The sequence below is a fragment of the Lepidochelys kempii genome, chromosome 6 (assembly GCF_965140285.1).
Source record: "Lepidochelys kempii isolate rLepKem1 chromosome 6, rLepKem1.hap1, whole genome shotgun sequence".
NCBI classification, from domain to species: Eukaryota; Metazoa; Chordata; order Testudines; family Cheloniidae; genus Lepidochelys; species Lepidochelys kempii.
The window spans coordinates 122,811,416-122,828,836 of NC_136385.1; the positions used below are offsets into that span (position 1 = coordinate 122,811,416).

The window sequence follows — 17,421 nt, forward strand, 5'->3', positions numbered from 1 at the left end:
ATTCCATTGCTCATTCCATAGGCTGTAAGAGGGGGAATAAACTACTTGGCCATAGCAGGATGGAAACTGCACATATCTCAGAGGACTTTTTGTTCATACTATGTGGGATTTTCTGTAAAGGGCCTAGACTACACTAAGCAAGCATTTCTGTTCAATATTAATTGAAGACATCACTGTAGGCAGCAGATTCCAATAAATGTCACCCAAAAAAAGTCATTCAGTCAGTCTCCACATAAACCCAAGAGAGAAAGAGTATTCTTCTTGTTTACAGGGACAGAAGGTGAACGAACATATTATACTCGACGGAATCATGTAACTGAAGTTTAATTTGCATTCCAAAGACAAACATCATGCTGAGTAAGAGAAACCAGAGTAGAAGGCCAGATAGTTCTGTGGTAAAGACACAGGACTCCGTACCAGCAGTCTCTTTCTGGTTCTGCCAAAGTCATCTTTGATAATATAACACCCTGGTAACCACTCTGCTCTTCAATTTTCCTCATGTATCAAATAAAGATATTGCCTGTTGGGTGGCTTAATTCATCAATCTATCTAAAACACTTCAAGATCCTCAAATGGAACATATCATAAGTACTAATGCCACTATTGTAAAGAAGTGACATCAGCTTTGCTGCTCTGCAGTTGTTCTTTAAAAAGTTTCCCTAGACATTGGCCCTTTAAATTAAAGATAATATATTTTGCTGAAATGTGCGCTCTTAATTACCCTTAACACAATTTCCTTTCATTTTTAATTACTAAGTAAGTGGGTGTAACTTTCTCTTTTGTCTAGGCCACCTCCTCACTTTATGCACTGACAATTCAGTGCTTGTGAAATCGTCATTTGTCACTATTCTGGACATCACTGCTCTATTCAGATTGGTTAGGTAAGAGATAGCTACTGTCAGATATCTTGGACAAACACTGGTAGTGGGAAGGGAAATACAGGAAAAAGATTTAACAGGATGTTGATAAACTTACATTTTTAACTATTTTTTAAAATCATTAATGCTAGAACATGAAATAGCTCCTACAACATTTGTGTGGAAACAAAAACAGAAGCACAGAGTCTTTCTCTACAGTAAGTCCCTTTAAAGGTCTTGAGAAATTTAAGTGTTTTTGATTACATTAGTGAAACAGAATATTAACTAGCTGTCAGAAGAAGAAAGGAGCCACCTATTTAAAGAGAGAAACAAACCTGCTGCTTTGAATATTGGTTCAAATTCACGTTCCTATAACATTTTCAATCTTTCAGATTTACACCAAATCAATCTTCAGTTCCTAGAGCTACCTTACATCACAACAGCAGTTTTCTAATGTGCCTACTTGTTCTTCAGTGGCTCTTGTTGGTAGCTCAGCTACATAAGGGGTGCAAATTCTGCTGTTAAGAGTAATGCAATTCTATCAATTGAAATGGAGCTTCAACTGATGTAAAAAAGCAGAATTTGACAAAATCTTCTCTCCTGATATACTTTCCAAATGAAGTATATAGTTTTGGGATGACAGTGGGAGAGATGAGAAGGGAAGAATAACCCTGCCAAAAAATCTGCTAGCACAACCAGGAAGTAAAGCATCATTATTGGCTGTATCAAAACTGCTTAGATAGTTATTTTAATACCAGCCATAATCTGTGTCTTCTTCACCAGATTTATTTAAGGCAATGAAAGATATTTAAGAATTGTTTTCGAAGGAGGAGAAAGGAATTGTACTCAAAGTTGGAAATGAAAGGCCTACTAGGTCATCTTGTCCATCTCCCTGCTGTTACAAGATTGTTCCCTATTGAACATTTAGTAGCCTTAAAGACAAAAAAAAAAATCCAGATAGAAAACTTTAAACATCTACCGAAACAGGTGTTTGGGGAGTCTAACCAAATGATATACCTCTCTCCTAGGAGGCAGACTAGAAGAGCAATACATGCAGGAGATAGAACCAGTGGTAAACAGTAAAAGGAAAAGAAGAAAAGCCCTCTTTCTTTTAACTGCTTTTTAGTCTGCAAAACCCAAATTCCTAATTAATATTCAAGCACTGAATGGCTGCCTTACGCACCTTTTCACAGTTTCCCGACCATACATTAACCAGTCAAAGGCGAAGTGGAAGCAGTCAAGTTGTTCATTTTGAACAACTATGCTATAGTACAGAATGTTAGAGGCTCATCCACAACATTTGAAATGGTGATTTATATCAAAATCTTTCTAGCTGTTCTAGAGAAATGGTGGTAGTATTTAGACAAGCTAAATATTTGCACAAGATGTAAATTTATCCAAGAGCAATACATGGAATTATTTACACTCAATATTTAAGATTTACTTCTGCAAATATTAAGCATGGAAGTCAATTTGAGAAAATGTGACCCATGTTATTTTCCTTAATAAATGAGTATTATTTTTATTTATTATTTATATTTAATATAAAATTAACAGTGAAAGTTAGCTCTGAACATTTTTTTACAACACTTAAAGTTTGATTTTTCTATTGTTTAGGATGTCAGTAGATTTACAAGAGCAATCATTTAAATAAAAAAGTATAAAGGCTATGTTTAAAACATGGCCTTTATTAATGCTCTCTAATTAACTCCATTTTATCTTACATTGAAATAGTTCTGCTTTGTTTAAGAAAAGACAGAAAAGTGCATTTTACAAGAGTACTTTTTCTTTAATTCTCTGCGAAAATGGAAGGAATTGGAATCACAAGTTGACAAATGTGGTAAAATGAAGTTTCAAGAAACATCAATCGTAGTAATGCTACCCCCATCACTAGTGTTTCGCTCTGACTTTCTGCTGTGTGAACCATAATATCCTGATATACAGTCTAGAGCATCTATGTTATTACTCTACAGCATTTTAAACACAGAAAGAGGGGTTAAAACCCCTTTCAATGTACAAACATGAATAAAAAATTGATAAAAAAATCACTTTTATACATAATGTATATGCAAACTGTTTTAAATACATGGTTTTGGAAGAGTTATTTACAAACTGCATCAGCCCGTGGGACAATCCACAGACAAAGTATACACAGTTGCTTTACTTTATTGTTGCATCTCAACTTTGGGAGATATAAATTCATTCGGCAGTATAGCAAACATAAAAACTGTGACAAAGCATCTTAAGGGCAACCCAATAAAATTTGTTCCTCAAAACAATGTAAGTACTAGGACTGCCAAAGTTTCCAAACAAGGTTATAGTTTAATCCAGATGCCCGATTACAGTTCTACATTGTGGAAGAATAGACAGACCCAATGCACATACAGGCACGGTTACTGGATAAAACCTCCTGTAAGAGCTACAACTGATAGGTATGTTTTTTCAAAAGAGTGAACTAACCTAGAATTTTTTTCCAATTTTATTAATATTTTAAAAAATACATAAAAATACAACATCCAATGTCTGAATAAATATATTTAACAAGTTGCAAGATACCTTATTTTACACAAAAAAATTCAGCTTTAGAAATCTTGTTAAATAACTTCATTGTTGTTATATATTTCATTTTTCGTCTTTTTGTAACAAAATAAAAACTCTGAAATTACATAGAAAAAAGACAAAATATTTTTGTCAAGGGATAAGATAGTCCACTGAAAACTTATTCACAATTCCACTGTAAACATTAATAAACATTAAAATATTTGCATAATCGTGTGCTCAAAAATCCTATAAAAAGTGGAAGACTTATTACAACTGTAGTTTTCAGTCAACTACACTTCCTTTCACAATTTATTTTGTCCCATTTACATCTTTAAAACTGGGCACATTGCTGAACACATACTTTGGCAGTTCTGTATAGCAAGTGCTTCCACAAAGAGGAACTACTCACCAAGGGTTAGCATACAAGCTGGGTGAAAGTGCAGCAGTAACTTGATTCTGTTTGATAATATTCTGATGTCTGTTTGATGCACTTGCTTTTCTATGATTTCCTAGAACACCTGAATGCTTCATTGGACATAACTTTTCAAATCTGATAAGTGCCCTTTCTCTGTATTAACAAAAAAACAATAAACACGATGACAAACATGTCAGACGGTGCCTACAAACCTTCAGTTACCAATGAGCTTAATTTCTCAACAGTAAAAATAAAATAAAATAAAAAACCGGAGGGAGGAAAAAGATACAGTCCAGCAGTGGAAGAGTGTACAGAATGTACTTGGCAATGTCAAACCAGTTGAGTGCTTTTTGTGGTTATATTTCAGGATTTATGTCCATGGCAGCAAACTGCTGACAAGGCAGAGAAATATGTATCACCTGCATTCTACAGCAAGCACATTCTGGGGAGGAGAAGACGATGATGGACTCATCCCAGTGTCTGATGAAGCAGATGACATGGATGCTCCTGTATGAGACACTGTAAATACATAAAGCAGGACATCAGCACCACACTGTCAAATTATCCTTCACACTGGAGGCCCGCTTAGGTATCAGACTTAGTGTCTGTACACACACAAAACAACTTAATAGAGCCCAAGTGAGGCCTGTCAAGTTTGACGTACGTCGACAGAGTTGTGTGTAGAAGCTTACATCGTACCTGCACCCATTATCCCTGGCTTAACATAGTGTCCTTACTAGTTGCTCATTTTAATGAGCATTACCTTCATTTATTTATTTATTTATTTATTTAAAATAGGCATGGAGGAGAAGTAGCAGTATAGGAAGACCTCTCAAAGTCCTGTTATAGAAAAATACAAGTGGATTCCTCATGTATCGACTAGTAGGTTCAAAGCCTTAATATTTTAGAGAACTACTCTAGTTTCTGTATGTTTCTATACTGTGCTCAGATACCATGGAGATGAGTAAATATTACCGGATTAAAAATAAGATTTACTTTTACTACAAAAAGCTTTATGAAACTGGTCCAGATTATTTTTCTCTTATGTTCACACAAGCTGGATAACTAACATCATCCTTTCTGTGGCTTAAATCATAAAGGAACTAGACAATCTGTTATGCTACTTGTGAAAACCCAGATCCAGGGTACAATACGAAGTCCAGATCCATGTCTTTTTAAAGTGAAATTTTACATATTCAAGAATTTATTTTATTATATGTATGAATTTTGAAAAGCAAACCATGCTGTAGATTCTAAATTTATCCTGAATGGATAGAAGACAAGTTAAACTTCGTATAGTACCTGTTTTTTCCAAAAAGTTAAAATAATGGCTGTCGAAAATGTTGTCACTTAAATTAAACGTTTTGGGGTTTACATATTTAAAACAGACATCTCATGAGAAGGAGGTCTGAGTGTAAAGCAAATTGGAAAGTTACCTTCTCTGTCTTTCTTTTTTAATCGTTTTCTTCTTCTGTCTATTGTTGCTACTTCTGACTTCAGGGACATGTAATATTTTCGGATTTCCTGTAGTTTTTCTTGTAGAAAGGAGATTCTCTCAGTGCTGTTCATGTTGTCTAGTTCATCTTAAGAGTGGGGGGGAAGTTACTTTACGATGGTGATTTTAAGAAACGATAACTGAAACATCACATGCAAACCAATAATGCACTTCCACAATGCTATACTAAGTAGGGTTACATACAAGACAGATAGCCAAAACCCACATTTCCCCCCTTCAAAATACAAAGGTTCTTATTAAATTCCATTTAATCCAAGGTGTTTTAATTATGGTAGATTAGTAAGAATTGTGCTCCTTATAAAAGGGACAGCTATGATATACTTATATATTATACTTTATTTAAATGGATCAACAATTTTTTCCCTTGATTGATCATTAGTCCTGCACTAATGGTTGTGGAGGAAAAGATTATTGGTTCTAAAATATTTGTCTCAGACTCCCAGAGTTTCAGGTTTCAATATCATGAAATTTAAAAACAAAAAACAAAACAAAAGAACTGCTCTGTCCTCCCCCTACACAATAATTTTGTGAGTCATCTTGCTCTTCCAACTCAACTCTTCAATCCCAATCTGAATTTTTGCAGCCAATAATCCAGCAATTCCAGAATTAGAGATGAATGTCTGGATTATGCCATCTGAAAACTAGAATTCCAGACTATTTTTAAATTACATAACTTATTAGTTTCACAGTCTAGATATTCTTGAAGTAATAAGCTGCTAACCACATGCTGGAAATTAAATGGGGGGGAAAGCAAGATGATAATTTAAATCATACCATTTTTAAAAGGACTTTTATAGCGTGAAAGCGAAGCACAGAAATAAATAACATTATACCAATAAACCTGGCTTTACAATGATAATGAGCATTCATGCCAGGTGCCTTTTTGGAACTGAATATAGCAAGTTCTGGATATTGTACTAATATAATTTTGAACTCTGATTTAAATATTTAACGCAATTTAAAAAATTCTTACTGAGTTGGAAACTCCATTTATACACTCTCGGGGAAGCATTGTGGTGATGTTTCTCTCTATGTTTATCCTTTTCTCCATCTTTGATGTGAGGGGAAATTACTCTTGCAGGGGATCGCGCAAGCTTCTGTGGTTTGGACACATTTATGTGTTTTACTGGAGTACATTTACTTGAACTGTCCATGACAGGAAGATCTTCACTATCACTGCTTTGTCCTGTAATAACACAAATTAATTTTGATTAGAAGACAGACAGACAATTGACAGAAGACAAGTATACCTATAATTTTGGTATTCTTCTAACCCTATAATCTACGTTACATAAACTGTGGTTGTGGTCAGAAAAATGAAAGGTAAAATTGTGCTTCCTTACTCAAAAGACCCAGCTCCCTTTGTGGATTCCAAATTCTTTCAGATTGACAACCCCATTTAAAATTTTCTAATTTTGTTAGGTACACTATGAGCTGAATCTGCAGGTGCACCAGTGCTCTCTCTAACCCACGGTGGGAGCAGTTAGGGGCTGAGTCAGCCCTTGCCAAAGTAGATTTTTTACCTATAAAAACAATAAAAAAAAAACAAACAAAAAAAAAATAGACATTTATTCCAAAATAAATGTGTTTGCTGCCAAAAAAGCAGGTGTGACTTAAAAACACATTTAGTTATTTCAGTGTAGACAAGACCTTAGAGTCACTTTTCAGAGTGCAAATGCACTAATTACCTATAGATGTGAACAATGTACGATCATTTCAGTAAAGAGTATACATCTCTGATACAGAAGAACCTCAGTTACAAACACCAGAGTTACGAACTGATCAGTCAGCCACACGTCATTTGGAACTGGAAGTACACAATCATGCAGCAGCAGAGACAAAAAAAGCAAATACAGTACAATACTGTGTTAAATGTAAACTACTAAAACAATAAAGGGAATGTTTAAAAAATAAGATTTGACAAGGTAAGGAAACTGTTTCTGTGCTTGTTTCATTTAAATTCAGATGGTTAAAAGCAGCGTTTTTCTTCTGCATAGTAAAATTTCAAAGCTTATTAACAGGTTTCAGAGTAGCAGCCATGTTAGTCTGTATCAATGTTCAGTTGGAAACTTTTGAAAGAACAACAACATTTTTTCAGTTACGAACATTTCAGAGTTATGAACAACCTCCATTCCTGAGATGTTTGTAATTGAGGTTCTACAGTACCATATTCACATGGTCATGCAGTGTGATCCTGTACCTCAGTGTATAGTTAGATTTATTTTGTAAAAACAAAAACAATGCAAGACTTCTTACAATAGTGCCAAAATAAAAGGTTCTCATTTCAAATATACAAGTCTCAGGAAATTTTAAGTTACAGTTCCCACAGAAATCTTCACCCTGTCACTCTGCACATATTAGGCATTATTTAACAGCCTATGAACAATATTTGTTGCAGTTACTGTGGGAACCCAAAATATTTATTTGACATAAATCTTAACAATGCCATTGTTGGCACTGACTCTGTTGAACTATTTGATTCAATTCCTTTAGCTATCTGAGGTCATCACTACTTATAAGGGGGTATAGAAGACTAAATCCAGACTTTCTGCAGCTGATTTAAGAAGGTTACATATCTGAGCACGTCAACCACACATAAAAGTCCTGTCTCTAAAAGGTATCGTACTTACCTCATTGCACTCTATGTATTTTTTCTTGTAAGTTATAATTAATGTATCTTTCTAGCCTTAGAAGCGCTTGGACATGATTTTTCAAGGAAGTGCTTCTATTCAGCAAGCATAGGGACAAAAACGATAACTGAGCTGAACACATAACACATAACTGTAAAATATTTGGTATCTTCTCACATACAGCTGCCTTGTAAAGAGAGATGAAAATGATGACGGTAACAGTCATGAGACTGCCAGATATTGTGATTACTGAATAGCTGGTATATTCTACTAGATATATAGTCAGTGGTCCAGTCAACACTAATTAAAGACCCTGGCAAGAAAACCCCTACACATGTACAATGGGGATAAATATCAAAAGGATGGATTACTACACACTTGTTATGGATACAGCACAAAAATTCACTTCCAAATGTACCTGTTCCATTCTTTTCATTTTTGGCTACAGCACTTGATCGCTTTGGAGTACGTTTTTGTTTCTTTGCCAGTATCCCACTATTGCCATCGCTTGGCCTTTTTTGACCTGAAGGAAAAGAAAAAACGTGCTTCAAATATTTCTGCCTTCAATATACCCTTTTTAAAACAAATAGATTGAACTGAAAATTAGTATTAGAAGACGCCAAATGCCACTTTTGAGCCAATAGTCCTTAGCAAAGCAAAACAGGATTTACAATGGTTTCAGGAATTGTCAAAATAGAGATTGGCTTTTCACATGGGAAACACTTACCCTTCTCTCCAGTATCTCTGTCTTGTACTGCTATACTACAATTGCTTGAAGTGGTACTGGCTTCAAATCCATTAGCAGACTCGCTTTCACAGAGACCTTCTTGAGATTCTTCTGCCACACTGTCCACTTCAATAGTTACATCGCTTTCACTTTTTATACTGTGAGATTCATCCTGACTTAGACCAAGGGGCGAGGCCACAGAGAAGTTAGGCTGGACTGCAGGGATTAAGGCAGATGGATTTGAGGTCAAAGAGTTGGGATCTGGCTTTTCTGCTACTGCATCCTCACTACTGCTCTTTTCCTTTTCATCAAAGTCATCCAAGTCCACTTCATGGCAAAGTAGAGTTTCAGGTCCAATCTGAGGCATAGTGTCGTCCTCGTCTTTTAACGGAATATGCTCATTTTCCTCAGATGTACATTCAAAGTTTTCATTCGTCAGCTCTTGAACATGTTGATCTGACTCTGCTACTAAAGACGGCATTTCCTCATTTTCAGTTCTGAGTGACTCTTCATCATGAAAGTCTTTACATTCCTCCATCCCAATACATTCATTGGTCCTCTCCTCAGACACAATATTTGGCACTTCCATCTCACACTCTCGTCGTACCTTTTTCTCAGGCGATGTCTGTTCCAACGTTTTCCTTTTCAAAAGCTTCTTATCTTTTGTACAGGGATCTGTTTCATTTTCAGTAGTGGTGGAAAACTCTTTATTGTCTGAGGAAGAAATGTCTGATCTTTCAGATTCTATGCGGGTTTCATTTGTTCCCTCTTCTTGGCTTTCTGGCAAAACCTTCACATTCTCTAAAGAGGGGTCTCTTGTCTTGCTCCTTCTTCCCTTCCCCTTAGGTGATTTTTCAGTCTCTTTTTTAATTTCTTCCACTTGTTCAGCTTTGTTTCCAAAAATCTGAACTATTTGTTCACTTTCTTCAACTTCCAGTTTTAAAGTTTCTAGAGGCTGCACTTGAGTCCTGTCATTTTCTTTCATCAATACATGTGGGATCTTTGGGTTTTCTTCAGTGGGTTTCTCATCAATTAGTTTTTCATTTTTTTCCATATCTGAAATTTCTGCAGAAAATTCTTCATTCATACTCTTTTCAGAAGTCTCATCAGCTTCACTGTCAGATGAACCAGAATCTGCCAAAAAATAAGATTAAAAAACAACACATCAGGTCATTGTTAAAGCACAATTTTTTATATTTGCTATGCAGATGCTATTCAATAACCCACACAGATATAGTGTCAAAAATCACTTTATGGGGGGGGGGGGAGGGAAATCAAGAGTTTTGGTTTTGCATCAACTCAAAAAAAAAAAAATCCAAATATGTTGCATTATTCAACGTATTTTTGCTACAGTTTTTCTGAGTGTCACTTTAGATCTCTATGGAAGTATGGTAGCACTGGTGTAAACTCTCTTTTTTTAGCGGGGGGAGAGGGAGGTTTAGAAATCAAAAAGCCACACATAAATCAGAGTTCAGGAGGACAGGATAGTTTTAACAGGTCTCCTTATAGCTTGAATCTTCCCAGTCACCTCACCTCAAAAAGGAATGGATGGCTCAGAAGACTGTTAACAGGGTTATAGCCATTTCATTGCTAAATCAGTGGTTTCAATCAGAAGCCATATAGATTGCAAGTAATAAGATGGTGCCTGATAGTTGTGCAGGACCTATATGAAATGAGTTGGTGGCTTTGATTCAGTTCATACTAGACAAGGGTTCTTATCATCAAACAACACTGCCACCATTTGTACTTAACTAGCCTCCCTGCCGGATGCATGAGCTGTGAGACTGAAGATTGAGTAACCATAGTAATGGCCACAATTTTATCTCTGGATTAGGATTGAAGCAGACTGATGCAAGAACATGGGGTAAGCTGCCCTTTCCCTAACTGCTTGGGGAGGAAATAGAGAATTTTTTTCCTCCACTGGTGTCAATTTAGTTCTTTCAACAGCATTAAAATTCGCAGGAAAAAAGGGGGGGTTAAAATTGCTTTTTCAAAAAGGAATGAAAATCAAAACACAGGACAGCGATCACTCACCGTTTGATCCTCTATCAGAATCAAACATTCCTGAGCTACGTCTCGTCTGCCTGCGAGGTGTTCCTAAAAATCAAAATCAAAACTAATTAATTTATATACAATAAAATTTGTTATATAGCTAGTAAACTGACTGACTGCACAGGACTTCAAAACTGTTGACTTACAATACAGCAATATGTTTATTAAACGTTTCATACTAACGTGTGGGGTTACATTATTAGTATTTACATACATTTCTCCTATGTATGAGCACCTAAGTGTCTCACATGCCTGCATCAGGTGTACCTTCTGTTCCATTTGGTAATGATGAGCAATCTGACATATTGCTCCGTGTACTTCTGGCTCCTGCTTTACCTTCACTATTAGGTGTTTTGGATAAACTGCAAGACATGTTTGACAGAAGAGTAGATTTCAGAGGGGGGCGGCCACGTTTTGATTTCTGTTTCTCCTCATCCTTCTTTTCATCCTTTTCCTGGTCTTCTTTACTCTGAAGACACAAAATTGGGCATTCTATGAATGTACATCACTGCTTATAGTCAAAACTTCACCCTGTTTGGGCTACACATTAAGGGGAGAGGCTAGGGAGTGAACAGCAAAATAAACTCATTCTTAGGAGCAGAGAGAGTCATTAAGCTCTTACAAACTATTACAAGAAGTTTACTGATCTACAAATATTACTTTTGCTTTTTTCTTTTGTTTTCTCTTTGGTCCTCCTTTGTCCAAAGGCCAGATAATCCGATCAGCTTTCACCCATTCATCGTATCTAAAGGCAAAACACAGCACACTGTTACTACTCCCATTAAAAACTGTTTTATTGTAAATTGATGGTTCAAAGCTGAATTGCAAAGACATTAATAACAATTCAAAATAGATCCCCAACCCCCTTTTAGCAACATATCAAGTATCTGATGTTTTAAAACGTATTTAGCGCTATGTTCTATTGCAATTACCTTCCTAAGATCCTGAGGAAATCTGAAGGTGCAGACCTTCCTGGTCTCCTGCCAGCAAAGCACTGGAAGTCAGGTGACCTGGGGTCAATTACAGACTCTTCCATCAACTTCATGTGACCTTAGGAAATTCAGTTTTAATCTCTCCACGCCTCAGTTTCCCCATTTATAACACTGTTATAAAATAATCATACTTACCTGTGTTTTTAAAGAGTTTTCAAATCGTCTGGCAAAAGACACTAAGCATTAGGGAAGACTGTCAAAGGCATAAATGGAGTTAGGTGCTTATCTGCCATTTGTGCCTATGAAATTCTCCTGCATTATTATTAATTATGTGGGATGTGAATAGAAGTTTGGAAAAAAGGTTTCTTTCAAACCTACGTGATGTCATAATGTCATTCAAGGAAGTCTGTTTAGATTTCTCAGGAATTCAATGAGATGGCAAGTCTCAAATTTTAATGTACAAGGAAAATACATTTTAAAATATATTTGAGTTTTGTGGCATTAGCACAGTCGCATTGTTTATAAAAATAAAGAAATGCCATTACACAGCAGGTATTAAATATAAGGAATGCACTCTTTTGGAATACAACGTAAGTGTTCAGTGGATTTTTTCTACACTTCCTTACAGTTCAGCTTCCCCACCCTGCTCCCACCGTGAATTTTTTAAAACATATATCTTCTTTAATTATAGCGAGTGTTCAACTGCCAGCATATTTTTTGTTGCTGAAATTTCAAAGTTTAATAAACCAATAACTGTAAAAGCTACCCTAATACTAAATGCAATACAATTTCTAATACTCACGGTGACATCTGGAAGCACAACTCTACTTTCTTAAAAGGCCTTAGTAATTTAAATGTCACTATCATAGCTCAAAAAGAAAAGGAGTACTTGTGGCACCTTCGAGATTAACGCTATATTCGCCAAAGGTCTGATCTTGCTGACAATTATTACCAGGCTTCGGATTTATTCCCACAAGAACTCCAATTTAATATAACAGTACTACTCACAGTTTTATGATGAGATGGACCAAAATCCTGCAAACAAACACTTACACACATGCATAATTCCATTGGCTTCAATAGGATTACTCATATGTGAGTGAAGGTACTCACATGAAAAAAAGTTTTAGCAGGATCTGACCCTATTGTGCAATACTAATTCACTGCAGGGCCAAGAGACCCATTACTCTTCCCCCTTTGATGACATTTTCTCTTAAAAAGCAAAAAAAAAATAAAAAATAAAATAAAATCTATGAATGCTACATTTTTTTTAAAAAAGAAAAGGAGTACTTGTGGCACCTTAGAGACAAATTTGTTATCTCTAAGGTGCCACAAGTACTCCTTTTCTTTTTGCGAATACAGACTAACACGGCTGCTACTCTGAAACCTTACTTTTTTTTAGTAAACTAAAATGAAGTTAAAACGGTAATTTCTCCTTCTTACCTTACATTCCAGCCATAGTAATGTACTAAATATAAAACCTCTCCATCATCAATTTCTGTGCTTTTAATACTGGCTTCATAAATTTTCTGAGTTTTTCCACGTCCATATTTTACTTTCACTTTGGTTCCCGTTAGACAGGGCTCTGTGTCCTCCTCATCTTCCTCCCCTTCTGATTCTCCTTTGTTTTCAATTTCCTCCCTGTAGCAAGGTATATTTATAATGCCCACTGATTATTTAATTAAAATCAGACCTAAAATTTCCAAAGCTTAGTTAAATATTCCCTTTCTAATCAGCAGAAGGAGAAGAGAAAAGTTTGTACTCGGGAGTTCCTTGATTCATGAAGTGCAATGTATAAAAAAAGGGATTGGTCATAGCTTATTCAAGTCATACACCTCCACTCTGTTTTGCATAAGCTAGAAGTGTTAAAAATGATGCATCAGGTTTATTCACAAATCACATTTTAACATGATTTATTATGTGCAAAACTATCTGAAAGCTTTAATGTTTATCATCTGAAACATATGGAGATCACAGAAAGAAGATGGACAAAATATATTACATTAACTCACTGCTTTGAGGCTCAAGTGAAACAGGAGGTGCTGAGCAAGGAGACACTAACTTTAATTCTTAATATTTGCTTCTGATGTGCTATTTTAAATTTTTCCACCTTTCACAATTTGCTTTCAAGTTATATGAAATGTTTGCACTATCAATGTAATGGCTCTTTTGTGGCTATCTAATCAGTTCCACTGAAGCAAATAGTGGTAAACACAAAGTTACAATAAATGCCTTTAACCATGATAAAAATTCTTAACAGCCTCTTTTTTAAATTATATCTACCATTTAACTTAAGGAAAGATCCATAATAATAAGGACTAGGTGCCTGAAAAATGTCTTTTCAATAACCAGTGTCTCATCTGATCTACATATTTACATGGCCTTTTAAACAAATTATTTGGAACAGAAGCAAAACCTAGAACTAAAAGTAGACAAAATAGACAGAAAATGCACACTTTGCTTTGTACAAAAGATAAATGTTAGTTCATCTCTGACTATAACCTATCTTGCAGCAATAACAGTTTACACTAGAAGGAAAGATGATGGCCAAGACTAAGAGACCGTAGATATATGTAATACACCTATGCAACCTACTGTACACCCACGCTGTATCTATATTTGAATGGAATTTTTGCTTGCTGTGTTATTCTACAAGATCTTTCTTTTGACTGAAAGCGCAGCCTTCTTTGAAGTCACTGTTTTTTCCAGGAGTGCATCAAAATGAGAACATCAGAATGGCCAGATTAGGTCAGATCAAAGGTCCATCTAGCCCAGTATCCTGTCTTCCGACAGTGGCCAATGCCAGGTGCTTCAGAGGGAATAAAGAGAACAGTGGTCCCATTCCCTGTCACTCATTCCCAGGTTTTAGCAAACAGAGGCTATTGACACCATCCCTGCCAATCCTGGGTTAATAACTATTGACCTATCCTCCAGGAATTTATCTAGTTCTTTTTTAAACTCTGTTATATAGTCTAGGCCTTCACAACATCCTCTGGCAAAGAGTTCAACAGGTTGATTGTGCGTTGTGTGAAGAAATACTTCTTGTTTGTTTGTTTTAAACCTGCTGCCTATTAATATCATTGGGTGACCCTTAGTTCTTGTGTTAAGACGAGTAAATAACACATCCTTATTTATTTTCTCCACTCCAGTCATGATTTTATAGACCTCTATCATATCCACCCATAGTCATCTCTTTTCCAAGCTGAAAAGTCCCAGTCTTATTAATCTCTCCTCATATGGAAATGATATGGAGATGATGCAGTCAACACATTCTCCAGTTGTTTGAAACAAAAAGTCATCAGGCTTGATTCACTCTCAGCTTATGCCCCAAGTGCACAAGTGAATTATGTCACAATGAGCAAAACCAATCCCTGAACGGAGTGAGGGGGTAGTCAGAACTAGCAAGGTGGGAAGAGAGAGGCTTAGCCTGTTTTCACAACCCCTGGACAGCAGTGATTTAAACCAATTCTGCCTCTCAGTTTGTACTGTGGATGCTATTTTTACTAGCTGGCTCTTTACTCCAACATCTCCTCATTCTTCCACATTGTTCTGTTGCCTGCCACTCTCTCCTTGCCCTCCATGTTGCTCTCTCTCCTTCCCTGCCTCTTCAATCCATCTCCCCTTTTCATTTTTAACCCCCCTTTCCCTTCCTTTCTCCTATGCTCTTATTAATTCACCCCCTCCAGCCCTCTAAAATACATTTAAATAAAAACAGAAACACGCACAAGCTGGACATCTGCCAACCATCATTAGCCACTTTGCTTATATGTTACATCCACTTTCTACCCCAAATCATACAATATAAATAGACAAGACAGAGTGTGGAAAACCATTTATCACTACATGGTTGTACAACACTTAACACAACACCTAGCCAATCCTAGCTGGTGCTTGCGTGTAGTACTGTGCACAAATACCAATATAATCCAAGCCCGCAGTGACAGAAGTCCATCCAGAGAAGTAGTACAGCAGTGAATATTGTGTGCAACTGAGGAGGGTGGCGACACTCTTGGCTAAAGCATCCCAGAAGTGGGGCTGGGATGAGAACAGAGCTAGAGCATCCAGGGATGCTCTGATTCAATACTTCTCCTGGGAAGCATCCTCAAGAGAAACTCCTGTATGGCCCCCAAAACTAGAATGCTGCCCTCCCTGACCGAACCCTTGGAGGAAGATAACAGTAGAAATACTACCTGCCATCTCCCAGGAACGAATCCTTCCTCCGGTACAGTAGGTCTCTGCTATTTTGGAGATGGACAAGGAGGGGAAAATTGTAATGGGGAGCGCGTGTATGTGAAAATTATGGACCTGATTCACATCTGATCTCCTGGAATGGAATCCTAAACCTCCCTTGTACTCAGCTTATACAGAGTGCCACTGTACCACCACACAGCCATTCTCTTAAAGAGCGGATGTAAGTTAATATGTACCTCTCTTGCCTTCTCTCTTCCTCTTCATCAGATTCTTTATCAGATTCCTCTTGTTTTTTCATTTTCTTCTCTTTTTGCTTTGGTGTGTTCTTTCTCCCGACTGGTGTCTCATTTTCTTTCTTCTCTGCATTCTCAAGTGTTTCCTCTACATCTTTATTTTCTTTGTTGCTATCTTTTAATTTGTCCTGCATTTTATCCTCTTCAGTTTCTTTTTTAGTAGTTATTGCATCGCGAGCAAGTCTCCTCCGTCCCTAAGACAGAAACGCAATCTGTTAATCAAGCATAGTCATGTCCAGGGCAGGGGAGTTATGCAGTGCATGCTGTGCACTGAAGTATATTTATTTTTCTTGTACAGAAGACAGATTTGAGGCCAATGTGAAGTTTTGCATTTGAGAGTTATCACATATTTATAAATTTAAAACATTGTTTGGTATCAACAGAATCACCATTCTGTTTACAATTATGGGATTCCAATATCAGAGTTCTAGCTTTTCATTAACTTCCAGGTGCATTTTAAAGGAATTTGTTTAGATCGAAAAGGCCTGTAGTCCCTGAACACATGAAATATCACCCTCCCTAGCTAACTATGGCAGTTGTGGTAAGTGGAACTACCTGAGTTGATAGTCCCATGGTTTAAAAGAGACAGAGGTGCTCACAAGGCATTTTCCATGAGGGATCCTCAACTCTGGAAATTGCACTCCTTGGTCTGACAGGATCCAGATTTGTATGCAGTGTTGTTGTAGCTGTGTTGGTTCCAGGATATTAGAGGGACAAAGTGGGTGATGTAATATCTGTTACTGGACCAACTTCTATTGGTGAGAGACACAAGCTTTCGAGCTTACACAGAGCTCTACTTCAGGTCTGGGCCTGATGAAGAACTTTATGTAAATTTGAATGCTTGTCTCGCTCATCAACATAAGTTGGTCCAATAACAGATATTACCTCACCGACCTTGTCTCTCTAGATTTGTTAGCCTTCAGAGCATGCTGCAAGACTGCTGGAATTTCCAAAGGGGCAAAGAAAAGCAGTGGGGATAGCTGGTGAGTTTTGGGGAAGGGGGCCTTAACTGTTATGGGCTTATTGTTTTATTATTAAGCGACGTAGGTGCTCTTTCTGGTAGCATCACATTTTTGTACTCCAAATATAAATCCTTCTGTTATAATGTATTTATTATCAAACAACAATCAAAACCCATTAGAGGTGCCCTAATAATTAAACTTATAGCAACATAATGGCAACCACCTGGAAGCATTACATAGTCACATACAGATAACATTACCTACATATTATTTAATGCTGCTGGTTGGCTGAGTTAACAGGTTAA

The 17,421-nt window shown here is 36.6% G+C and overlaps 1 protein-coding gene across 7 annotated transcripts in view; it reads right to left on the bottom strand.

The window, feature by feature from the left end:
* Window positions 1-503: 503 nt before the first annotated feature.
* ARID4A (AT-rich interaction domain 4A) overlaps window positions 504-17,421 on the bottom strand; it is a 65,264-nt gene continuing 48,346 nt past the window's right edge. For 2 of the 7 annotated variants that reach the window (XM_073349982.2, XM_073349987.2), the window contains 11 exons: window positions 16,098-16,348; window positions 13,114-13,311; window positions 11,399-11,483; window positions 11,006-11,207; window positions 10,721-10,783; window positions 8,687-9,820; window positions 8,378-8,482; window positions 6,303-6,515; window positions 5,250-5,396; window positions 4,233-4,332; window positions 504-3,966 (listed from right to left, as the gene is read on the bottom strand). In XM_073349982.2, coding sequence (XP_073206083.2) covers window positions 3,804-3,966; window positions 4,233-4,332; window positions 5,250-5,396; window positions 6,303-6,515; window positions 8,378-8,482; window positions 8,687-9,820; window positions 10,721-10,783; window positions 11,006-11,207; window positions 11,399-11,483; window positions 13,114-13,311; window positions 16,098-16,348 — 2,661 coding nt within the window. In that variant the 3' untranslated portion in view covers window positions 504-3,803. Of the gene's footprint in view, window positions 3,967-4,232; window positions 4,333-5,249; window positions 5,397-6,302; window positions 6,516-7,017; window positions 7,137-8,377; window positions 8,483-8,686; window positions 9,821-10,720; window positions 10,784-11,005; window positions 11,208-11,398; window positions 11,484-13,113; window positions 13,312-16,097; window positions 16,349-17,421 lie in introns of those variants that run through there. The other 5 variants (XM_073349985.2, XM_073349988.2, XM_073349986.2 and 2 more) reach the window with 5 other exon arrangements.